At 42.7% G+C, this 26,202-nt stretch overlaps 1 protein-coding gene across 1 annotated transcript in view; it reads right to left on the bottom strand.

Annotated features, from left to right (window-relative positions):
• EMB2444 (RNA-binding (RRM/RBD/RNP motifs) family protein) overlaps positions 1-10,133 on the bottom strand; it is a 63,257-nt gene extending 53,124 nt beyond the window's left edge. Inside the window, exon 1 of the mRNA XM_086502832.1 lies at positions 9,945-10,133. Within this exon, the coding sequence (XP_086358958.1) occupies positions 9,945-10,049 (105 nt within the window). The 5' untranslated portion in view covers positions 10,050-10,133. The remainder of the gene's footprint in view (positions 1-9,944) is intronic.
• Positions 10,134-26,202: the final 16,069 nt, after the last annotated feature.

Here is a 26,202-nt window from a genome sequence, read left to right on the forward strand (position 1 = left end):
TAGGACTCACCCATTATGCAGTGTTCACAGGACATATGAAACCTGCTTCAAGAAGCTTATCTACCTCTTTCTTTAAAGCATTAAGTTGTACCTGTCCCATTCTCCTTAGCTTTTGGCGTACGCACTGAGCTCCTTCCTTGATTGGAATGTGGATTTCCTCTCCCTTAAAGCCTCTAATTTCCTCATAAGAAGTGATGAATAAATGGGAAAATTGTTGTATCATATGTAGGTACTCACCCTTCTCATGACTAGTCAAGTCGGGAGACAACATACCTTGTATCAGCTCCGGTTTGACATTAGGTTGAACTTTGGGTTGCATCAGCTCTTCAATTTGCTCATGAGGACCAGAGATATCCTCATTCTCCATAAGACCAAGAAATCTTTGTTTCTCATCATGCTCTTCTTCAAGAAACAAGGAGGAAACATCTAGATCATTATCGCTGCTATCTTCCACTTCACTGCCATCATCCCCATTGTCTTCTTCTTCACTTGAGGACTCTTCTTCATCACTTTTCTCATCAAAATCAACATCCAAAGATTGCTTGCTAGCCATGTCAAACCTCTTCTTATCACCCCTTCTATTGTAGAGAGTGATGGTACCATGTCCCCAATCCTGTATGGCTTTGGTTGCCTATAACCATGGTCTTCCAAGGATGAGAGGGAAAGCACCAATACCTGCGGGCATAACATGGCAATTGACCAACACTTTAACATCAAATACATCCACCTCCAAGTCCTTTATAACTCCCAAGCACCTCACCCTTGATTGGTTGGCAAGCTTTATGCGAAAACCTGAATTCTTCACCATGTTGAATCCCAACTTTGATACACAAGCTTGAGTAATAACACATACCTGTGCACCTCCATCAATATAAGTCTCTCCAATGCACTTCCTCTTATGCCATGCATCCATAGTAGGACATATATCAGGTAGCTCATTCAAAGACAAGACTCTCACTGACCCCCTTGCAGGCTCCTTCTTCATGGGGTTGACTACGTGCTTCCATTGCCTCTTTAACTTGGGACACATCTCCATGAGTTGCCCAAAGGTAACATCAGCCTTTCTACCCACCAAATCAGCCCTTAAACTATAATTTGATTGCCCTTCTCCCAAAGGAAAGTCAGATGCATTGTAATGTTTCCTGGGCTTTCTCTTCTTCTTCTCTTTACCTGTACCTGTTTCAACCTGTTTCCCTCTTTTATGGCTAGGACTTGCATCACTCATGTCATGATCTCTTGTAACCCTCTTACCTACAGGCATGACCATAGCTCCCAAATCATCCTCTTTCTTCTCCAAACGAATTATGCTTACCACTTTTGTTTTGCCCTTCTCTTCAACTGTCAAACCGCTTGGACCTGCTTCCCCCTTAATCTCAATATCATAATCTTGAGCTCGAGAAAGAGTTTGTGGAGGAAGAGGAAACATATCACCACCCATTCTCTTTGGCTTGTCACATTGAGGGCTTTTATGACCCCATTCACCACAATTGTAACATTGAAACATATCCCCTCTTCCAGTCATGCCTCTTACCACCTGTATAACCCTCATTGCTTCCATAACCACGTCCATATCCATAGCTTTGACCTCTTCCACCTCCCATCATATGCACACTAAGATTCTTCATAAGACCTACAACCTCTTGCATCTCCTTGCGAAAGGCATTCACATCATGAGAAGCTTGTTGATCATAACCTAGCTCCCTGATGAGGACCCTTGGTTGCTCTACCGCTTTCACTTCAAGCTTTGGCTCGACCTTGATTCCAAGTTGATAAAGACGCTTTGCTTTCCACTCTTTATTCTTTGCAATTTCAACTGCCTCCTCAAAGGTCCTTGGCTGCTTAAGCTCTACCTTCAAGCATAGGTTACTCCTCAAGCTTGCAAGAAACCTGTCCTTTTTCAACATGGCTGGAGGAATTTCAGCCCCCAAAGATGTACACCACTTTGTCCACAATGCATTGAACGCCTTCACAAAGTCTTCTATGGTTTGGCCTTCACCTTGTACTAAGCCTTGAATAGACTGCCATACCTTTTGTGAGTCTTCCACCTGTTGAAAGTGTGTAAGAAAAGCATGCCTTACCATTTCATAAGTCATAACTTGAAGAGATTGGGCTGATTGTAGCTCCTTTTCGTAGCTTTCCAACCATTCCCTAGCATCTCCCTTCAAACAAAAATAGAAGATTCGCAACACCAACACTTGGTCTTACTTGTCAGCAAGAAGGCAAGCAAACTCCATTCTCTCAATGAAAGCTTTGGAACTTTCATTTGATTTCCCACTAAACTCCGGAAAATTAAACGCCATGTCTTCAAAACCTATAAACGTAACTTGAAGCGATTCCTCGGTGGCGGGCACCAAAACAATGTTGGGAAACAAGCAAACTGGAACACCTCTATAGTGATGTCACCCAAGAACGTTGAAAGAGAACTACAAGACACCAAAAGCTTTGCAAAATCCTTTTAAAACACCACAAGTCAAATAGGAGTGGAATTTACTAGCCGTCGCCCACCCAAGAGACTATGTCACATAGGAGCAAAACCCTGTCAAAGCACGGATTTACAGCACACGCCGACCAATGCGGATGAAGACAAGAGCCTCTCCTTTCACAATCAAACATCACAAACCCATAACTTCAACATCAATTCCACAATTCATAGATACATGCCCTCCGAATCTGTCTACACACAATTTGCCACTAGGCTGCCATAGCTATAACCCTGCAGAGAACTAGTCGTAACCTGAAGAGCACAACTCCAATTAGGGCACTTTAAAGCTTGAAAAAAAGATTGAAAAATGACTGGCGAGAAAGCTGAAGATGACCAAAATCGATTCCATATGCCTCCATGAACAGAAAGCTGTCCCAACACGACTACACGTAGAGAAGGCTAGTCGGGGCAAAAAACTACATCCAAGAGCACCAAGGAGACACAACGAGCTAAAACCTGCAAATTTCTGATGTTTGGCTGAACTTTTTTAAGTTTGTACATGTGTTTAAGTTATATACAAGGCTCACTTCAAAAAACTCACTCACGGGCACTTACAGTAGCTCGACAGCTGTCACTAGACTAGCGACTTGCAGTACATGTACATATGCTTGCTAAAGCAAGCTAAAAACCCACAAAAGGAAAGCCCACAGACCCTTTTGACATCGAGCGTCATGTCCGTATGTACAAATTTACAAAAAAAGGGGTGTCAGAAATGCGCCCAACAACATACCCATCCCGAATAGAATAGAGATATTCATCCTCTCCGTTCTGTAACTTATTCCAAGTGAAGGAGAAGTCTGGGTCATTCGGATACAACTCTGGAAGTGATTCCAATTCTTGGTGATACGTAGAAGTAATTGCGTTCACCCTAGGCCATCTAGACAATGCGTCTGCAACAGCCACATTCTTACTCCCAGCCGTATGGAGGATTTGGAAATGAAACATGGACAAGAAGTGGCCCGTCTCATTTGTTTCTCAAATAATTTCCATTGTGTGGGGAATTACCGCAGACTCTGATGAGCAATCTTGATCACAAAATCTACTCCCAGAAGGTAATGCTTCCAAGTAGACACGGCGTGAATCACATCCATAAGTTCCTTCTCGTAGATCAAGGCATGCAATTCTACATCCTTAAGTCGTCTACTTTCATAAGCCACTGCATGGGCTTCTTGGTTAAGCACTGCATCGATGCAATCACCTGAAGCATCGCAGTGAACCTCGAATGGTGTCCTTAAGTCTGGCACTATCAAAATAGGTCCATGGCTTAATAGGTACTTTAGCCTACCAAACACACCTTGTTGTCTCGATCCCCACCTGAAAGGGATATTTTTCCTTGTTAGGTCATGAAGTGGTCCTGCTACTTGAGCAAAGCCTCAGATAAACCTTCGATAGTAAGAACACAATCCCAGAAAACTTCGTACATCATGTACCGTAGTGGGAGTTGGCCAATCTTGCACGACTTGGATCTTTGTGGGATCCATTTTCACTTGGTTGTGTGAGACTATATGGCTGAGATAGTGTATCTCAATGAGGAAGAACTCACTCTTCTTTGCATTCACATGCTTTCGCAATTCCTACAACACTATATTCAAGTGCTTTCAATGTTCCTCCTCGGTCTTTGAAAAGACGAGTATGTCATCAAAAAACACTCCTGTGAAAGCTCGGTGTGGGCTGAAAATTCGATCCATCATTCGATTGAATGTGGTAGGAGCATTGGTCAAGCCAAACGGCATTACTAAAAATTCATAAAGTCCAAAAGTTGTGCGAAAGGAAGTCTTATGGACATCTTCAGGGGCTATGCGTATCTGATGATACCTACTTTTGAAGTCAATGAGACTAAAGATGCTTGCTCCCTGCAACTTATCGAAAATATCATCAATCTGGGGGTATCGAAAAGCGATTCTTGATAGTGATCTTGTTTAGAGATCGATAATCTATGCACATTCGAAACGTGCCGTCTTTCTTCTGCACCAGTAGAACTGGAGAGTAGTAAGGCGAAGTACTTTGTCGTACTAGACCTTTTTCCATGACTTGCTTCAAAATTTCCTCTTGCTAAGCAAGACTAACCCGATAAGCGAGCAGGTTTGGAGGAGAGCTACCTGGTACGAGATCAATGCGATAATCTTCCGGACATTCCGGAGGTAGCTTGTCTAGTAGAGAATCCGTGAAACAATCTTTATACTTTTCAAGAAATTGAAAACATTTAATTTCCAAACTAGAGAGCGAACCCTCATTAGTTTTATCTCTTTCACGTGCGAAAATCAAGTAAGCAGAAACGCATTTCTTTATTTCCTTCTCAATGGAGATATGGCTTACAATAGAGAATAGCCAATCCCCTGCATCAGCAAAATTTTGATGTTCTTACTCTCATGCTCAAAAGCGAAGGTCTTTTCTACATAATCTGGGACCGGTCGCATATGGTAATGTCATGGCATACCCAAGATGATATCACATCCCTCGATAGGTGCCATCAAAAAGCATTCGCGGTCCTTGTATTCACCAATCCGGAGATTGAGTTGTCCTTGCACGGGAGTTGCATTGGTGGTCAACTTCTCAAATGCCGATCCGGAAGTGACCAGAGTTCCAAGCTGAGCCGGTGTAAGGCCCAAGCGTTCTGCAGTTTCCAGTGAGATGAAGTTGTCCGTCGATCCAGGGTCGTAGAGGATCAACACCCACTGTGAAACACCCGCTGGTTATTCACAAATCCCCAGCCTTTAAGGAGTTGGCGCTTCCCTTTCTCGGTTTCTGTATTCCCTTGCACATCAGGAATGGATTCAAGCTCGGTGGAGCGGGTTCCTTCTTCGATTGTTCCTTCTTCGAAGATGCTTGTTCCTGTCGTTGCTGCCGAACAAGGAAATCGGGCTCTTTTGTGTCCACATACGACTGAATATGCAGACAGCTTTCCAATGATGGGGGGTAACACACTCTGAGTAGCCATGACATGCCAACCCTGCCTTTGCCGTGTATCCCATCTCTACGGCTCTGATGCCTAGCTTAATAGCTAACTCTGGTGAGATAAAGTTCGCTTTGGCACCTGGATCAAAGAAAATAAGTGTCGTTTGATCTCTGACTTTACTCCATGCCTCTGCATAACTCGCTCGAGTCCATACTTGGCCTGTCACCCACCATGTCTGGCACTAAACCTGGCGTGGGCTTGGGCTTCTTCCCTTTCTTTCCTCTTTATCATCCGAGTCAACTGGTCCTTTCCTTTGTGGACAATTTGTAGCAAAGTGCAAGGTGGTACCATACGTAAATGTCCGATACGTATATGTACGTACTATACGTCGTTCCATATGGATAAATTTTTTATGTACGTAAAAATACGTACCTTTTGTAAAAAACAAGTAAATGAGAGAACATTCCAAAAAAAAATTCATTCCTCATTAGAGATTTAGAAAATGTATATCATGCAAACTACTTGGGGACACATTAATGATTACTACACACATTATCATCTAGAAATTCACTGGTGTGCTCCTTCCACAAGGGATTAGTTGGTTTCGGCATGATGGCTCCTGCTTGAAGGAAAACAGTTTGCTCAGTGCTCACAGTATGTGTGTGGCACGAGAGAGTCGATATGTTGGTCGTTCGCATCCGAACGCCCAAATCACCCAAAAAAAAAAAAATATTAAAAAAACTACAGTACAGTACGATCAGTCCGTGTATTGTACGGATCAGTACAGACGTACTGTACAGTACAGTTCAGTACGTACGGACTGGTACAACCTTGGCAAAGTGACCAAGCTGCTTGCATATAAAGCATTTATTTTAGCAATCAAGACCTTCTTTTCCTCGAGCACCTGCGGTCAAGAAGTCTCGGCTGAATCCTTGCCTTGTTTGCCTTTTCTGGCCCCTGGGACGCTTCAAGAGCCGCTTTTGCAAAAGGCTTCTTCGTTGAATTTTTCTTGGGTTGGCCCCCTTTCACGTTGCCCTGGAATCCACTGTCTCCTCCTTTCAACAAGTAGTTTCCAGTGTTAGCAACGTCCATAAGCTGGGTAAGGGTGGCCACTCTGTTTGTTGTGCAATAGTTTTTGAGCCCTCTAGGCAACCCACAACAATACTTCTTTGTCTGCTTTGTCAATGGCATGAACCTACAGGAAGTTACTGAGAGCAGCTTTACAAAACTTCCGATTGTACTCCTCTAAGCTCTTGCAAGGAGCGGCAATACATTGGTGCCAATCCATCATAACATGCTTCAAATTCGTTTGACAGCCACGCAAATGCAAACATTTGCTTAAAGTATACCCATGTGGCGGGTGCATGTCCTTACATCAACAATGTCGTCTACCATGAACGCGCATTTCCTTTCAAAAAAGTGGCAGCTTTCCTAACCTTGGAGGCCTCTGTAAAATTCCACCTTGCATAAGTTGTATCAAACTGTTGGAGGAAGGTAGAGCCTTCGTCTTTGTCCTCAAAAACATTGAAGGTATAAAACTTTACCGCTGCACCACTTTCATTTGTATGGCTTTGGCTTTTCCAACACTCCCAAATTGTCGTAGGAAAGTGTTTACAACATGGGCACTGTAATAGGGATCCGTTGCCCCTTGGCCATTGACATTTTGAGTCGCCGGTGCCATATCTGGCTGCTGTCCAGAAAAACCAGCCATGCCAAAATTGCCCCGTGGCACCCCAAACTGGCCCTGATTGCACTGAAACCATTGCTGCATGCCAATACTACCATACATGGGGTTCGGCATCATACCTTGCATACCCCCAAAGATTATTCCTAGCATATATTGCTGGTTTCCAAGTAAACCCATGTGGCGGGTGTCTGTCCTTGCGTCAACAAAGTCCTCCACCATGAACTTGCATTTCCTTTCAAGAAAGTAGCAGCTTTCCTGACCTTGGGAGGCCTCTGTGAAATTCCCCCCTGCATAAGGAATATCAAACTGTTGTAGGAAAGTAAGAGCATTCGTCTTGTCCTCAAATCCACTGAAGGTATCAAACAACATAGTTGCACCACCTTCTTTGTATGGTTTTGGCTTTTCCTAGCACTCCCAAATTATCGTAAGGAAGTGTCTCCAACATGGGTACAATGGTGGGGATCATCTGTGCCCCTTGGTCATTAGCATTTTGGTTCCCTGGTGTCATATTTGCCTGCTGGCCAGAAAACCCAGCTATACCAAAGTGGACTGCGGCACCCCAAATTGGCCCTAATTGCACCGAAACCCTTGCTGAAGGCCAATGTTACCATACATGGGGTTTGGCATCATGCCCTACACACCCCAAAGATTGATCCTCGCATGTACCGCCAGTTTCTAGGCACATAACCAACCATGCTTTGAAACACAGATCCACCCCCGAAATACCCAAGATGTACAATGGGTGGTGGAAAAACACGATGCATAGCCTTGAAATTTGTGCCTTGTCCATTTAAACCAACATTTGGACTCCGAAAGGTGGCTAGCTCAACTGGTATAGCTTGTGAAACTGGCGTCCTAACCAACTGTTCGTGGACAAAAGGAATTTGTCTTGAAGCCCCAACTGACTCCAAAACATGCGAGTGCTCCTTGCCCTACTGGGACGCATAAGAGACCTGGTCTTGAGCCTCAACAAGCTCTATTGCATGAGACAGTTGCCTTGTATGTTGTGCCACTGGTGGCGCTTGCAAAAATGCCATAAATCTAAGATTCTGCACCGATCGAGAAAACACATTCACAGCAGCAACCAACTGTGTTCTGAATGCATCCTCTTCTAGCTGCATAGTCATAACCCCTTGACCTTGTGGAGCATTCAAATCAACAAGAGGTATATACAAGGGTGGCCGTGAACTTTTGCCACGCTCAAACACTGGAGGAGGAATAGCCTGTCTGTCCTGTGAAGAGGAACCCTCTTCCCTGGTGTCATTCGTCCTGTCAGCCATAGTGCAATTCCAACTTCATGTGCTTTGTGTCTTCGCCGAAAACCAACCAAGGCTCACTTCTTGAGGAAAAAGTGATTCTGTCCCGACGACGACGGAACCATGAAACCAGCCCGTAGAGCGTTAGACTTTAGCTTTCACCCGATCTTCACATTGTTAAACTTTATGACACAGAGGAACTTCACGAATAAACCTGTGAATGGAATTTAACACTTCAAACAAAAACACGGCTTGGCAGTTAGAGTGCTTCCAAGCAGACAGCGACACCCTGGTGGCCCCAAAGACTGGCACCCCTTTCGGTATTTCTTTATTCTTATTGCACTTGGGAAAAACCTGGAGGCTCAAAAAGGATGTGGATGTGTTTGCTCGCACTTTAGCGTGTCAGAAGTTCAAGTTTGACAGACACAAGGCACTTGGTCTACTACAACCTTTACCCATTTCTAACCGACCTTGGGAAAGTATAGCAATAGACTTTCGTTTTTACCTTCCAAAGACTCAGAGTGGGCATGACGACATCTGGAGTTATCAACCACTTCAGTAAACAGGCTCAATTTATTCCAGTAAAGAAGACAGTAAAAGGAGACCATTTGGCTAAGTTGTTTCTCACAAACTTTCAGATCCCGACCAAGGGGCTTAAACCCTAGGAAGAAGCAACAGCAAAAGTTTTACCACTTACTAAGTCTTGCCGAGTGGCCTATTTTTAAAGATGAGTTCCTACCGACTTATGGGCGTCTGTTGGCACGTGGTGCCCTCCCATTACAGAGCAAAGAGAGATGGGAGTGTTAGCAAGGGAGAGGGAGATCTCATGAAAGAAACGCTAGAGAGAGAGAGAGAGAGAGAGAGAGAGAGAGAGATTGCAAGTGAAGGAAAACCCTAAGGCCTAGAGTGAGGTGGGAACACAAAACACTAGAGAGAGAATTTGTAGCCCTAACGCTGGCAAGCTCTACAATCACTGATATGACAAAATACAAGAGGGGAGAGGGGGGAGGGTCCCTATATAACGACACCGAGAATCTGCCTTACCTTTGGCCAAAAAACCCACGACCCATTATATGTAAGTCTAGGCCCTGATAATATGAAAAGTCACTGAAAGTGATTATAACTGCACATATAATAGGGGAGCTGCAAAACTACTAAAGACTCTGACCCCAGTAATCAGTGAAGGTAGTAACAATTGCCCCAAAGAAACAAGAACCCACAATCTAGGCTAAAATTCTCCAGTGTCAGTTACCACCAAAAACCCATAGGCAAAACAGGGAAGATAGAGCACCTGAGGACGAGGATGAGGGTGAAACGTTACAAGGAATACTGTCTCTCTCGGCTAGATCTTTAAGGTCCCTTGGGATAGTTTCCTACGACGTTAAAACTCTCTTCTTCTTCTCTCTCTCTCAACTGGTTTGGCAACGCACCTGAGCTTAGACCCAAAGCTATGCAATCTTGCACTAATAGCAAAGGGTTTTTGAAACTGAATATGGGACCACTAGTTTCTTTTCGCACTGATGCCCCATGGCTCAGCTCTCTCTCTCTCTCTCTCTCTCTCTCTCTCTCTCTCGTGTGTGTGTGTGTGTGTGTGTGTGTAGAAGGACAGTTTGTTTGGCTAACCTGAGCGTCGAGATTGCCAACATAGGCAGTAGCATCCTGGTTGCGCTCGGCCGCATGTTGCCCGAGCAAATTTGCGCCCACGCCGGGCGTGATCCTGGTTGTCATGAACACACAGCCTTGAACCTCAAACAAGAAGGTCACTGAAAACTTACTCCATTAAAGCTTTATTTTGAGCGCGGCGCTATTGTTTTGTTTTTTGTGAGTGGAGAAAAATTAATTGCAATAGAGCATACAAAAGGGCAAGCCTTAGCCACTTAGCCTACACGTTTACAATTCAAGACGTGATATGACTGGTAGCAAAAAGCACTTAGGAAGTGTTTTCTTAATAGCTAGTGTCGACAAGTGTTTTGCTCCACTCATCAGAGTTCTTGTTTTTTCCAACAAAGAAAAATCAATCCTTGCTTTCCTATATGATTTCTTTTAATTTGGCCGTCGCAGGATTTCTTTAGAAAATGTGAAGGTTTCTAGATTTCCAAGTTTGATTGAGAAAGCAGAAGCGGACAATATGTGTATACACCAGAAGGGCTTGCTTTTTAAAAGCATTTCCTTCAAGGAGCGAATCATTCTTGAAAAAGGGGATCCTCCAAGTATTTTGCACCCATTGGCACATTTTTCTCGCAATACCTCTTATGGACGGGTAGTCTTTGAAGAGGTGGGGAGGTTCTTCAATTGCTGCTTTGCATCCTAAGCATAGGTCCATGACAATTCCTCTAGTTTTTACCTTGATCCCAGCAGGAATGACCCCCCAAAGCACCTTCCAAAGAAGAACTTCATTGTGCTAGGCAATGGAGGATCCCAAGTGTTTCTTGTAACTACTGCCCACTTTGATTGGAGCCATAGCAGCCTCCATTGTTTGTTAAGCAGACAAAACCAATCAAGGTTGATGCATATTCCCCCTGCTTATGGGAGAGCGAAATTCCCATTTCTCGGCCACGGCCATGCATTCAAATCAAATACTACTTCACGATAGGCAAAAGACAGATACAATGGTTATTGTTAACTTTTAGTTGAGAGCTTGTTGCCATGGGACCAGAGCATATTACAAAAGAGTTACACTTCAAAAAACATGTTATAGCATTTGCAAAATGTGAGAAAATAATTATGGCATACCATCACTTTATCATCATTCAGCCTCTCTATTTTCTATCAAGATGTATCTTGAATACATGAACCCCTATCTAACCTAATCAATCAAGACTTTTGAGTTGAAAAATAAAGTATACAACCAAGGACAAAATGAGTACTTAACACTAAGCTTATGCCCTTTGTGCATAACAAAAAGAGGCCACCTTAAAGCAATTGCAAGAGACCGATTGAACCGTTCATGTAATCTTTGTCATTTTGTGCCACTACATTGGCAACACCCCATTTGTCGCCTGAGGTCATTGATGCTACAAAAAATTATTCCAAGTGAAGGCTCTATCTCTATTGATTAAAAGAAGAACAAATAGACTCACAGTAGTTGTTTACTTGCGTAACTTAAATTCAATAGTTTGGTAGCTCAATAGCTCATTAATGCAACTATTGGTACTAGCAACAAACACTAGTTAAAGTACTAATAATGACACAATAGTTATATAGTAGATGTAGATTAGTGTAGTGGTCGTCCTTTAAACAGTGTCAGCACTTGACTACTCTATCAACTATTGTTTGACATCTAGTTCATTCTGGAAGTTTCTAGAAGATTTTAGAAACATTTAGAAGAATCTAGAAGGGTCTAGGAGAATCTAGACCTAAAAATGATAATCAAGGTATAACCTTGAGTAAAAAGCCCAATAATACTCCTAGTTAACAATAACCGCTTCCTCTACTCCTTATAGTCTCATATAACTTCGGAAAAACATTGTTGGCCTTTTTATTGACAAGCACTATGGAAAAATTCTTTTCAAACAGCTTGACAACCTTTTAAAAGAGAACCAACTCCATGCACAGGATGTTCAATCAGCTTTGGATAAAGCCCGTATATCAAAGAAAGGATATATTTCCATTTATAAAGATGTGACATAATGTGTAGGGCTCTTCCACTAGGAATGGGCTCAACTTACTAACTCCTTCTATTCAGGTCAGTGCAAAAACAAGTCTAAAAGTCTCACATCAAGCACATGCTACTGCCAAACCCTTTCCTTATTTAAAAGACCAAATGATAAGTCAGTGAGGAGGTGCTCCAAACATTGGGGAGTCCTTTCCACATTGAATCAATATACATACCACCAAAAGAGGAGGAAGTGGTCTATGACAAGTATGACAATATATTTTATGATTTGGTCACTCTACATACATTGTGTAGTTGTTCAATGCTACTCTCGAAGAGTGCAATGGTGTTGTAAAGCTTGTGATCAAGCTACACGAGTGAGGATTTGTGAAAGAGATAATGGTTGAGTGAGTCACAATCACACTCATGAACAAAGCCATGGATGCAAGCATTGCACTTGATAATCCTAGAAACTTTAGCTGCAATTTGAGCACAACATTTTCCTTCTCGCAACATGCAAAATGGTATGACATTATGTCTAACAAAAGTTGTATGTTTTGGAATATGCATTCTAAAAGGCTTAAAAGTACCCTTTCAGGTGGCTGTCAAGAACTTCATATATTGAATTAAAATTTTCATCAAACTAGCATCTTGAAAGTAATAAATGAACAAAGAACAAAAAGGAATTGGATGTTGAGGGAATGGAACTCTACAAAGTTGAGTAGCACGTGGCTAGAGACCTAAAGACCTTGAAATGCATGTACAATGTTTCCAAAGGAACAATAAGCAAAATCCCTTGCTTGTATTGCATGGGAGGGTTCATAGTTTGGACAAGCAGTATTGGAGAAGAGCTCTAGATAGGCATATTCACAACCCTAACTTCTGACCCATTTTGGATATCCCACTAGCAAGGGTGCACATATGCACAATACCTACACTTTGTAGGATCGTAGAAAAAATCATGTTTCTCTACATATGTTTTGCATGGACCACCACTTGACTTGCCCCTGAAAAGCAAAGGGTAATCTCAACCTTAGAGATAGTGTTCTTAAAGATGGGTTTGCATGGAGGATTTGTTAAGATAGAGCAATATGAAAAGAAGTCTAAGAATGGTTGGGATATTCCAAAGTAGCTTGCCATTGGCAGCGTAAAAGCTTGACTCTTCTTATTAATGTCTGCAACTAGAAGACAACGTAAAATCTCTAGTGCACAAGAAAGATATATAATGAACTACAACACGTGGAAAATTTTTCTAATGTTGTAGTTGATCATGCAAACAAATTTTCAACCGAGACTCTAAAGGCAAATATGTGGAAAATCTTGGAAGCAATATTCAATTTTGTGAACTAAACACATAGATTGATACCAACTATGTGAATTTTCAAGAGGGCTTTGGAGACCTTCAACAAGACTTTCATTAGTGCATGGACAAATCAACATATCACTGTAATGTAATTGATTTTTTGATGTAACAATGTATTGATTTGCAAATGTGTTTCCTTATAATGTTTGTGCTTGCTTTCTATGCAACACATTATATGTAATCACGAGACATAGAGAAAACCCACTACCAAACTCATACTGATTATTTCAGCCACACTCGACAAACAAAGTCGATAGCTTATCAATGGATGTATCAAAAACTTATGCACAGGTCACACCACAAGGAACAAATAAAAAAGAGTCAAATTGGCCATGCAGTGAGATTAGCCAATAAATGGTGAAGGAAGGAAACGTGGGAGTCATCCTTTGTAGAAACTTGCAAGATGACATGCAAATTGACGACTACAAAAAGTTGTCTCGTAGCTCTTAGCGATAGTAAAATCCAAACAAAAAACTCATTGTATCAGGAAAACTTGATGTAATTTCACCTTTCTTTGATGTGAATGAATTGTGCAACAAGAAGCATAACATGTTAGTACTTTGCAAGATAATAAAAAGTCAATCTAAATTTGCTATATGTTGGATGGCTTTTTAGTCATTGAAAAACATTAAAAAGTATTCTGGCCTTTTGGCCTTATCAAAAGGGCCCTCTTTCTATTGCCTTGGTCTTTTCAAACAATGTGCTCCTTTGTCATCATCTGCTCCCAACACATTGAGGTCAGGCAACGTAGTCCCAAAGTCTGCTTTAGCTCCAGGGGCCTCTTCTATAAGTTGAAGGATTGGTTATTTATGACTAATCAAATCGTGCTTTTTGTATGATCGTACACAACACGTGTCAAAAAGTAGGGACTATGCAGGCCATATATGCCAGGGCCAACACCAAAGGTTGAGATTGCTGCTTGCTTTTGTCATAAAATCTAATATCTATCCAACCCAAATGATTTTCTCTTATTAAACTGATCATTTAATGTGAGAGAATAAACGGGAAGAAGGGCTAGAATATAGACATGTGCTTATGGAACTATCTCAACACGGGATCAAGGTTAAAGGGGTCCAAATGAGAGATGGTTTTTCAAAGAGGAAGGCTAGCTAATGGAGCTTAAAGACCTTAGGGTTAGCTTCATTAAAGACCTTTAAAGGTTAGTGTTGAAGGTCCTTTGACCTCAGGCAAGCTAGGGTTGTTCTTGAGGTGGGAACCCGGCCCAAGCTTGAGGTGCTTGTCGTGCTTGCTGACTAAGGTGCTTGAGGTGCTTAATGACTAAGGTGCTCCATGACTAAGGTGCTTGAGGGGCTTAAGGTATTCCCAAAAGTCAAACTAGATCCCTACTCAAAGGGGGGCGAGCCTCATTGTAGTGGCATGAGAGAGAACACACAAACCCTCACACAAGGAAAGCCTAGTCTAAAAGAGCAACAAGGACACATGTCAAGTTCCTCTCCATGTTGCCCTCATGGTGTGCCTAAAGCCTATTGGTTGGCCTCTCAAGGGGTCCAATGATAATTTAGCTAATTTAATTGATTGGTTATGCATTTATCAAGTCCTCTCTCTCAAAGGGAAAAGGGGGACACTTGTCCCAAGGCTAGCATGGTTGCTTGATATGCCTTTTGCATGTGATTGGCTAGGCTTGTAGGGATCCAATCAACTTCTAGCATGAGCTACAACAGGGGGTCGACCAAGGAAGCTAGGGGCTAGCTTGGGTGGTATACTCCCCCCCCCCCCCCCCCCCCCCCCCCCCCCCCCCACACACACACACACACACACACTCATTGTGTGAAGTGCAAAGTGCAAGAGCTCCATCTCCTTCTCCAAGCTTGTAGAGAAGTTGAGAGCCTACACCAACACTCTTGGCTTTGGCATGCAAATCCAACCAAGAGCTATGCTTCAATGCTTAAGCTTTCCATCTTCTTCATCATCATTATTATGATATTATGCTATGTTATGCAAAAAGAGTGATGATAAGTGAGGAACCATCTCTTTCTCCTATGTTACTTCTTCTTCCTCTTCCCTACTCTCATTCCCCGCTAGCTCTCTCCACCTTCAAAGGTGTTTGAGGCCTTTGTTGGAATTAGGGTTGCAGAGTAACACACACAGCTTGGAGAAGACGAAGGAAGCTCAAGGTACACAATAGAGAGTGTATTACTTAGTGTGCTATGGAAAGATAGATAACCCTAGAGTGATGGGCGTATATACAATGCACTGGGGAAAAAACCTCCTAAAGAGGGAAAAAATGCCTCGGCGGTCCTAGTGTGTTCACACACATCACTACCACATGTATATGGTAACAAATCCCCCCTGGAGTGATGCGGTGAACGAGAGATGGCACATGAGTAAAGGGAAGTGCCATGCCCTGAGGACAGGATCAGTTCACAAAGGGGAGTAGGCCCAAAGCTTTGCGGAAATCTTCAAGCTTCTCACGAGACAATGCCTTTGTGAAAAGATATGCAAGGTTGTCCTGTGTTGGCACATAAGCCAAGCTGATCTCTCCTAGTGAGAGCCTCTCCCTGACATAGTGGTAATGCACCTCAATGTGCTTTGTGCGAGCATGAAAAACTGGGTTCCTCGCAACTGCCAATGCGCTTTGACTGTCAGTGTAGATAGTGTTGGCACTGTCCTGTCCAACACCCAAATCAGCCATAAGGCGTCTGAGCCATACACACTCAACCGTAGCTGTGAAGACTGCCCTGTACTCAGCCTCACAACTTGAAGTGGCCACAGTAGGTTGCTTCTTGCTCAACCATGATATACATGAACTGCCAAGCATGAAACAAAAACCACTTGTGGACACTCGCGTGTCAAAACAACCAGCCCAATCTGAGTCCAAAAAAGCATGTAAGTCTGGCAGCAATGATCCCCCCTTGGGATAAAACAAGCCAAGATGTAAAGTGCCACTAAGGTAGCGAAAAATCCTCTTGACAGCCTGCCAATGCTTAGACCCTGGGCTATGCATAAATCAGCTGACCTGTGAGACTGCAAATTGAATATCGGGCCTCGTGTTGCATACATAAATGAGGCAGCCAACAGCAGTTTGGTAAAGAGTGACATCAGCAGGATCGCCAGCATCATGTAGACTCAACTTCAAACCTGTTTCCATGGGAGTGGCAATAGGTTTGCAATCCTCAAGTCCAAACTTACATAGCAATGTCTCTATGTAACTTTTCTAACACAAGGCAATACCACCATCACACTGCTTAAACTATATACCCAAGTAATGATGCAATAGCCCCAAATCTTTCATCTTGAAAGCAGCATTCAAATCAGCCTTAAATTCAGCAATATGTCTCTCATTTGGTCCAGTGATCAGCAAATCATCAACATAAAGAACCACAATGAGAAGTACATCACCCTCACGCTTTACATACAATGTGCTTTCTGTTGGACTGTTACGAAAGCCTCGTTTAACCAAATGAGTGTCAGCTTTCTCATACCAAGCACGAGGAGATTGCTTCAACCCATACAAAGCCTTCTTACATCTGCACACTTTGTCCTCTTGTCCTTTTATGACAAAACCGCGAGGTTGTGTTACATAAACTTTCTCAAATATTTCACCATTCAAGAAAGCAGTAACAATGTCTGATTGATGTACATCCCAACCAAAATGAGATGCCAATGCACATAGAAAACGCACAGTATTCATACGACAAGTGGGAGCAAAAGTCTCTTCATAATCTATGCCTTTTTGCTGTGCATAACCCTTTGCAACAAGTCGAGCCTTATGGCGATCAATCTGACCATCCGGCTTGCGTTTCAACTTGTAAACCCACTTCGTACCAATGGACTTTTTGCCAGGAGGCAAATCACATAAAGTCCGTGTGTCATTTTCTATAAGTGCATCATATTCTGATTGCATGGCAGCCATCCAATTTTCTGAATTCTGTGCTTCATCAAAAGACAGAGGCTCCTCAACATCATGTAAGCTAGACACAACCAAAGCATAACAATCTGATGCATAAGATGCATGGCGAGAGCCTGAATGAGTACGGCTAGACAAAGGAGCATCCAATTTACTGTCACGCAAAGTGTGCACCAGCCATTTTGGCATACCTCTAGCCTACTCATTTTCAGCCCTTTCCTCATCAAGTACATCATGTACATCTGCATCAGTAATAGGCTGATCTAAAACATTTTCAGAAACCCCCATAGGCTGTACATTTGCCTCATTGGAACTTACATTCGTATTCCCACCACTGAAAAGAGGCAACAAAGTGTCATAAATGTCATGTGAGCTTACATTACTGTCTCTAGTACATGACAACAAGGACTGAACAGAATCTTCCATAAACACTACATCCCTTAAAACCAGAATACGTTTTGTTTGCGGACGATACAACCTATAACCTTTGCTTTCAGCACTATAACTAACAAAAATACATTTGACAGCCTTATCATCCAATTTTTTGTGCTGCACTTGTGGCACCAAAGCATATGCCAAACAACCAAAAACACGCATGTGCTCAATAGAAGGCTTTCTATCATGCCATGCTTCATATGGAGTAATAGACTGCAAAGCTTTTGTAGGAAACCTGTTAAGTACATAAGTGGCACACATGATGGCCTCAAGCCAAAAAGAATGCGGCAAAGCTTGACTTTTGACCATACATCGTGCCATTTCCGTCAGTGACCTGTTTTTCCTCTCAACAACACCATTTTGGTGAGGTGTATAAGGCACTGTACATTGGTGTTTTATCCCATGACTAGCCAGAAATGCATTAAATTCATGAGACATATACTCCCCCCCTCGATCGGAACGGAGGGTGCCCATGGTACATTTCGAGACATTTTCAGCCATAGCCAGAAATTGTTTGAAGCACATAAAAACTTCGGACTTCGCTTGAAGCGGAAATACCCATGCATGCCTAAGTAATCATCAATGAAAGTCACGAAGTACAGGTAATTGCCCAAGGACGGAATTTGCATGGGCCCACAAACATCACTATGCACAAGTTGCAACCTTCATGTGGCCCGAACTGAACCATCCTTTGGAAACTTAGAACACTGCATCTTACCCAAAATACAGCCTTCACAAACATGTTAGGCATGTGCTTCAAGAGGTGGCAAAGAAGCAACCATATCAGATTTCTGCAAACGCCGCAAACTGGCAAAATTCAGATGACCAAAACGTGCATGCCAAAGTTTTGCATCTGAAATAGCCCTTGAATCTACAACAGCATTTGCAAAATTTTGTCCACACTTGTCATACAAAGTGAGCTTATACAGCCCACGACACAAAAGGCCAGATGCAACAATTTCATCACCAAAACTGAGATCATGAACTGTACATCTGTCATCCACAAATTTGACTACAAGTCCAAGTCTAGCAAGTGCGGATACAGACAAGAGATTCTTCTTGATCCCAGGTACATAAAGTGCATCAACAAGTGTGAAAGAACTGCCATTAGCAGCAGTAAGCACAATCTTTCCAACTCCCTGAACTGGATAAGAGGCGTTGTTGGCACAAGTGACTGAATTCCCATGAGGGACAGACTCGAGAGAGGTAAACAATTCGCGATGTGAGATAATGTGCTTTGTAGCACCACTCTCGAAATACCACACATGTGAATCTGCAGCAACTGACAAGCATGCATCATGGACAGCAGGATTGTAAGTGCACTCTGTGCTAAAAGCCCATTCTGCATCAACATCAGCAACACAGTCTCCTTTCACAGAAGACTCAACAATGGCTGTATTTGTAGTGGAACCAGCATTTGCAGTGGAACCACCCTCTTTCTTCTTAGCCTCTTTGGCCTTCAACTTAGGACACGACTTGATCAAGTGATCATTGGATTTACAATAATGGCAACGCATTTTCTTTTTGCCCTTATCACCAGAATTTCCAAACGAATTGCTGCCAGCAGAAGCATTAGGAACAGAATTTTTGCTACTCGCAACAGAACCATAAGAAGTGGCTGCATTGCTGTTACCACCCTTTCTTTGAGAAGCAATAAAAGCCTGTTCAATTGCACGCTGTCTAGTCCTGTTTTTTCTGGAAAGTGACTCTTGCAACAGCAATGTGCATAATGCATCAAACTTGACAACTTCTGGATTTCCTTGGGTCATAAGTCTCCAAGTACTAGCGAAAGTCTGGTAAGAATCTGGTAAGGCATCAAGAACAATCTGCACAAGGGAACTGTCTGAAATAACTTCACCTGCAGAAATAAGTTGCTCATTGATATCCTTGACACTAGCAAGGAAAGTGTCCATATAATCTTCCTCATGCATAATCTTCGACTCCAGCTCTTTACGCAGCAAAGCAATTTTAGTCTCATTGCGGCTTGCATAAAGACCTGCTAGAATATCCCAAGCCTGTTTTATAGATTTTGTTGAATGGATGTGAGGAACAATGGTGCGCTTCAAAGACAACGCAATTAATGCATGAGCCTGCATATCCTTAACATCCCAACGAGCTTGTTCTACCGTAGGCAAAACAACTCTAACAGCTGCAATCCTTGCAGCAAGACGTGCAACATCCTCAACATCGCCTACATCCTCAGAACCAGGACGTACATCAATGCTCTGCACAATGTTCCAAACACCCTTTGACATAAGAACATGTTGCATCATATAAGCCCACATAGGGTAGTTATCCCCATCCAACCTGTCCTCAGCAGCAAACATCTTGAACACATCTGTGTTGTTGCTGTCAGCCATGGTAAATGTTGCACCTGATGTGAAAACTGCTCGAAAATAGGAGAAACGGAGCGGGAACAACTTGTGCTATATAGCACAAACCGTAGAAGACTATAAGGAACCTGTTATGCAAAAAACGGCACTGACAGAAATTTTGCACAAAATGATGAAATAGCCTGTGCAGCACTGCCTGTAGTGGAAACGGAGGCCGAAATGAGCCCAAATCGAAAAATCTGAGCAGACCAAGCTCTACGAACGTAGCCGAAGTATTTGTCGACCTACGAACGCTTGCCAAAGATCACTGAAATCGGAGAAAGTGAGGAGGCGTGTGTTAGAGCAGCTGGCGACTAAGCCTGGGAGCACGCAACCTGCTCTGATACCAATTTTTGGAATTAGGGTTGCAGAGTAACACACACACTTGGAGAAGACGAAGGAAACTCAAGGCACACAATAGAGAGGGTATTACTTAGTGTGCTATGGAAAGATAGATATCCCTAGAGTGATGGGCGTATATACAATGCACGGGGGAAAAAACCTCCTAAAGAGGAAAAAAATACCCCGGCGGTCCTAGTGTGTTCACACACATCACTACCACATGTATATGGTAACAGCCTTGAGACTGAGGCCCGAGATGGTTAATTCTTTTACAAGATTATGCTATGCTCGTGATGCATGAAACTTTCCATCTTCATTGCATCACCTAGGTCACAAGGAACACAAAGATTTTATTGTACCAAGTCTCTCTTGATGGGAGAATCTATATGTAAGGACATGGGTCCTATGGGCAAGGCCACCGGCATGACCGGACAATGTGTACGCTAGGGGGAGGCTATAAGATAGCACGGTTGGGTGGAGACTAGCACACGCATTACCACCGCCCTTTCACTAGTATCCGAGCTATTTTTGGAGAAGAGAAAAACCGGGTTGCATGTGCGTGCGGCGCGTTGCTTCTCTCCCACGTTCCGCAAACAGGGACGTCAGCGGGTTCCATGTGTGTGCGACGCGCTGCTTCTCTTCCACTCCCACATTCCGCAGACAACGACATCATCGGGTTGCATGTGCGTGCGACGCGTTGCTTCTCTCCCACGTTTCGCAGACAGCGACGTCTCCACTATGCAACATAATGAAGGCAGACACAATTTTCTGCGCAGACAGACAGCAGAGAGCCAACCATGACCGCCCCACAACACACGACCAAGGAAAACTCAACGGCATCAAGGCTCCGAAGGCTTCCCTTGGCACCGTTGGCGGGCGTAGGAAGGCTTGCTTGACCCTTGCATGAAGGAGGGTTGAACCCACCTCATGAGGGTAAGTGGCCAACACTTTACCATCAAGATATTGACACTTGTTGTGTATAACAAGGAAAGATAGCATACTTGTGTTGAAAGGAAAACTATAAGGAAAGGGAAAGCTTCAAACTTCAAGGTTCACCCTTCTTTTTCACTTTTTGGAGGAAGGTAAGTTTTCCTCCAAAAATTCTTTTTTCCTCAAGGAGGTAGCTTCAAAGTGAATAAAAGCCTTCACAAAAATGACGGGTTTTTGTGAAGAATCATCAAAGGTGTTCTTACAAAGAACGACAAGTGAAGCGCTCAAATTCTTGCAAGGCGAGGTTCACATGGAACGCAAATCGCGAAGCATACAAAACTCAATTTCTCAAGGTACAAGTTGTCGTTTTTTTTTCTCTCTTTGCATTAGTGTGTGTTTACCATGGACAATGAGGATATCCCACCTACACACACGTTTGATTTTGAGCACGTAGATCAAAATCAGGGCGCCACGGGTGCTGCTGACACTAATATGCATGATGATGATGATCTAGGAGATCATGGGCTTGTAGATATGGCTTCTTTCAAGACTTTGGAACATCGCCAAAGCCTACTTGAAAGCAACCTCTCTGCACTCAATGCAAATGTTACCAATCTTACGGAGTTACTTGTGAAATTTGTGAATTCACAGACGACTCAAGGAGCCACAAGTGGCACGGTTCAAGGGAACCAAGCTCGCATGACTCAAGGAGTCCAAGAGACAAGTGCTGTAGAAGATGCAGAAGGTAGTAATGCAGAATATCACCATTCGTGAGTTTCACGGGGAAGAGCGTGATCACAACAAGGATGCGGTCAATACATTCTTACACAAATGAGTGATATTCATAGATTGAGACACACCCTGGATATAAAGACGACTGTGAAAACAAGTCTATCTCTTAAAGGCAAGGCCTATAAGTGGTGGATGAAATTTTCAATAGATGCTCGTCCTCCGTCTTGGGCTGCGTTTCAAGCTTCTTTCTCCAAAGAGTTTTTGGACTCCAATGAAAAAGATAAGAATTGGTTAGCATGGGATGCATACCGCATGTCAGGCCTCTCTCTCTCATAGTACCTTTTGAAGTATCGAGAAATCATATTAAAACTAGAAGGTATAGATGAATTCCAAAAGATACGGGGTTTTAATAGTGGTCTTGACAAAGACTATCGTCTTCATGTCAAGACCCAACATCCAAAAACTTTGGAAGAAGCCATCAGTCATGCCCAAAGATATGATGATGACCAAGAGCAAAAAGGAAATGTTCCCTGCTCTAAGAATACTTTTGCTAAGAGCAATGTGGCTAAGAGCCAATGGTGAGGTAGATCTCCCACATGTTCCAAGAGGAATAAGAGACAATCTACCTCTCCACGCCCACAAGAGGCTAAGAAGCCTAAGCAATCACGAGATACTCCACGTGGGTCTCTCAACACTACTGATTTTGAGCATGCAAAGAAACACAATTTGTGGTTTAGATGTCTTTCGGACCAACATAACAAGAAAGATTGTCCTCTTTTGCAAGGCAAAGAAAAGGCCATGCACACAGCGCAACACCTCACATTAGATTCATCTCCTAAATATTGTGCTGTAGAGATTCTTCATATGGAAGAAAAGCACAAGTATTGTGTGCCTGCTTCAATGTGGCAACCCACCTTTGGCCCCCATGATTTGATTCGCATGCATGGCACTATTAACGGACAATGTGTTTGTATTTTAGTGGATGATGGTGCAACTCATAACTTCATGAACTATAAGCTAGTCAAGAAATTGAAGCTCACATAGACTCCCTGCTCTCACAAGTATGTGGTGGAGTAGATGTCTGGGAATGATAAAGAAGTATGGGACATGGTAGTTCAAGGGGTTGAGCCTATTGTTCAAGATCATATGATGACCCTTGACTTCCAAGTTATGAACATGGACCGTGCTGATGTAATTTTAGGACGGGAGTGCCTACATGGTCTAGGAAACACATTGCACACTAGTTATGAACACAACTCCTTATCCTTTATGGACAATGGTAAACATGTGCTTTTGCTTGGTGAGAAAAAGATACCATCTGCACCTCTTATATGTACAGCCGAGCTTTCTATTTTGCAGAAAGCAGATTTAATAGATGAACTCTTTTTGTGTTACTGCTTGTCTCCAAGTCTTGTGAATTCTCAAGAGCAAAGTGCGGTGAATTCTAGTAATGGTATGCAAAGTGCAATGAATTCTATCGATAAACAAAGTGTTAACAAATCTAACGAGCAAAGTGCTCTCAATTTTAATTCTATAGAGCAACGTGCAACTGTTGTAAAACAAACATTACAGGAATTACAAGATTCTCCATCCCAGCATAACTCTAGTTTACTTTCTCCTTTTGCACGGCAAAAGATGACTCACTTACTCACGGAGTATAGTGATGTGTTCTCAAGTGATTTACCACCGGGTTTACCCCCTACACCGTGATGTGCAGCATGGCATAGATGTCTTGCCAGACACTAAACCGGTGAGTAAACCACCTTATCGTATGAGTGCTAAAGAAGCCAAGGAGGTTGAGAGTCAGTTGGCTGACTACCTCACTCGGGGTTTCATTAGACCTAACACTTTGCCTTGGGCATCACCAATTCTATTGGTTAAAAAGAGAGATGGTACTATGCGCATGTGCGTAGATTATCGCGGATTAAATGCGATAGCCATCAACAACAAGTATCCTCTACCTCGAGTGGATGAGTTGTTTGATCAACTCCACGGGGCAAGATACTATACAAAGATAGATCTTCGTTCAGGATACCACCAGGTACGTATCCTACTGCAAGATATCTCCAAAATTGCCTTTAGAACACGGTTCGGGCATTTAGAATTTTTGGTTATGCCTTTTGGTCTAACCAATGCTCCAGCTACATTTATGACACTCATGGATAGTGTACTATTTGGAAAATTTATTGTGGTTTTCCTTGATAACATTCTCATTTACAGTAAGACTGAAGATGAACACATAGAACACTTACGATTAGTGTTTGAACAGCTACGAGCTCACGTGCTGTATGCTAAGCAAAGCAAGTGCGATTTCTTTAAAACAAAGATACATTACCTCGGTCATGTGATGTCTTCTTCTGGCATCAAGATGGACACTGACAAGGTCACTGCCATTTTTCGATGGCCACATCCCAATACGGTTGAGGAGCTTCAAATATTTTTAGGCATGGTTGGATTTTATCGACAGTATATCCGTGACTATGCCAAAATCAATGTTCCTATGACGGATCAACTTAAAGCAAAAGGTAAGACTTTTCTTGGGAAGAAGCCCAAAAACGCAGTTTTGAACAACTCAAGGTAGCTATAGCCACTGCTCCCATTGTAGAAATCGTCGACCCACTTAAGCCGTTTGGGGTAGAGACTGATGCTAGTGATAAAGCCATTGGTGCGGTACTTCTCCAGGAGGGAAGACCTATAGCCTTTGAAAGTAAAACGTTAGATAGAGCTCAACAGAATTATTCTGTTTATGAGCGAGAGCTCTATGCCATAATTCACGCTTTACAAAAGTGGCGACACTATTTATATGGTGCCGAGTTTGAAGTAGTTTTTGACCATGAGAGTATCAAATGGTTTACTACTCAAACAGACTTGAAGGGCAGTAAAAAGAGATGGGCAGAAATCCTTCAAGATTATGATTGTAAGCTACGATGTTGCAAGGGGCGATATAATGTAGTAGCGGATGCACTAAGTCGGATGCCTCAGATTAATTCACTTGCTTTCACGGAACTAAAGAGTGGATTTTTGGAGTCATTACGTGGCAAGTGTGCACACGATCAATCATATGCTAAAGTGTGGAGTGCAGTTTTAAAAAGAGATCCCTCACACTCACATGTCTCTAAACAACCAGATCAACATATCTCTGCACGCGCAGATAAAAACTCCAACACACAGAGCTCCACCCCTACTCAGGAAGAGCTTAAGCGATGGAAGAATTTTTCCATTGATGATGGCTACTTACTCCACAAAGGTAGAGTATGTGTGCCAAAGGACTCAGACATTAGGTGCCAAATCTTATTTGAGTATCACGATAGTCCAAGTGCTGGTCATCTAGGTATTCGTAAGATGTATGCCTTAGCTCGACGGCAATTTTATTGGTCGGGCTTACATCATGATGTTCAAGAGTACGTACTAAACTACCAACAATGCCAAGTTAATAAGGCAGAGCGCCTCAAGGTAGGTGGCCTTGTACATCCTTTAGAGATTCCACAAGGTAAGTGTGGGAGAGTATCTCTATGGATTTTGTAGTAGGACTACCTACTACAAATCGTGGCCATGATGCCATTTGGGTAATTGTAGACCGTCTCACAAAGATGGGTCGATTCATTCCCACTAAGACTACGATTAAGACACCGGAATTAGCACGGCTTTTTGTAGAGCATATATATAAACTCTACGGTCTTCTAGCTAGTATCATTAGTGACAGAGATCGGAAGTTCGATAATCACTTCTGGAGAGCTGTGTTCCAAAAGTTGGAAACTAAACTTAATCTAAGTACAGCTGATCATCCAAAACGAATGGTCAAACAGAAAGAGTTAATCAAGTGCTGGAGGATATGCTACGAGCGTACGTTAGCAAGAAGCAAACCAATTGGGAAGACTACTTACCTATATTGGAATTTTCTTATAATAGTTCAAAGCATGTGACTACAGGGTTTAGTCCATCTATGCTTTTGTATGGATTTCAACCTAGATCACCCGTTACAGTGGGGTTGGCTAAGGAGAAGATACAACAAGCGAAGGATTTTCTCCAAGACCATTATGACATACTTCGAGTTGCTCGACAAAATGTTAAGCAAGTTCAAGATCGATATAAGAAGTACGCAAATGAGAATCTCGTCTTGCTACTTTCGAAGAAGGAGACAAGGTTTTCCTCAAAATTTCGAAGCATTCAGAAAGTTTGAAGACGGGAAAAGTTGCTAAACTTTCACCACGCTATTGTGGACCGTTTACCATTCTCAAACATAT

This window comes from Adiantum capillus-veneris, chromosome 27, assembly GCF_014529385.1.
Source record: "Adiantum capillus-veneris isolate H3 chromosome 27, ASM1452938v2, whole genome shotgun sequence".
NCBI classification, from domain to species: domain Eukaryota; kingdom Viridiplantae; phylum Streptophyta; class Polypodiopsida; order Polypodiales; family Pteridaceae; genus Adiantum; species Adiantum capillus-veneris.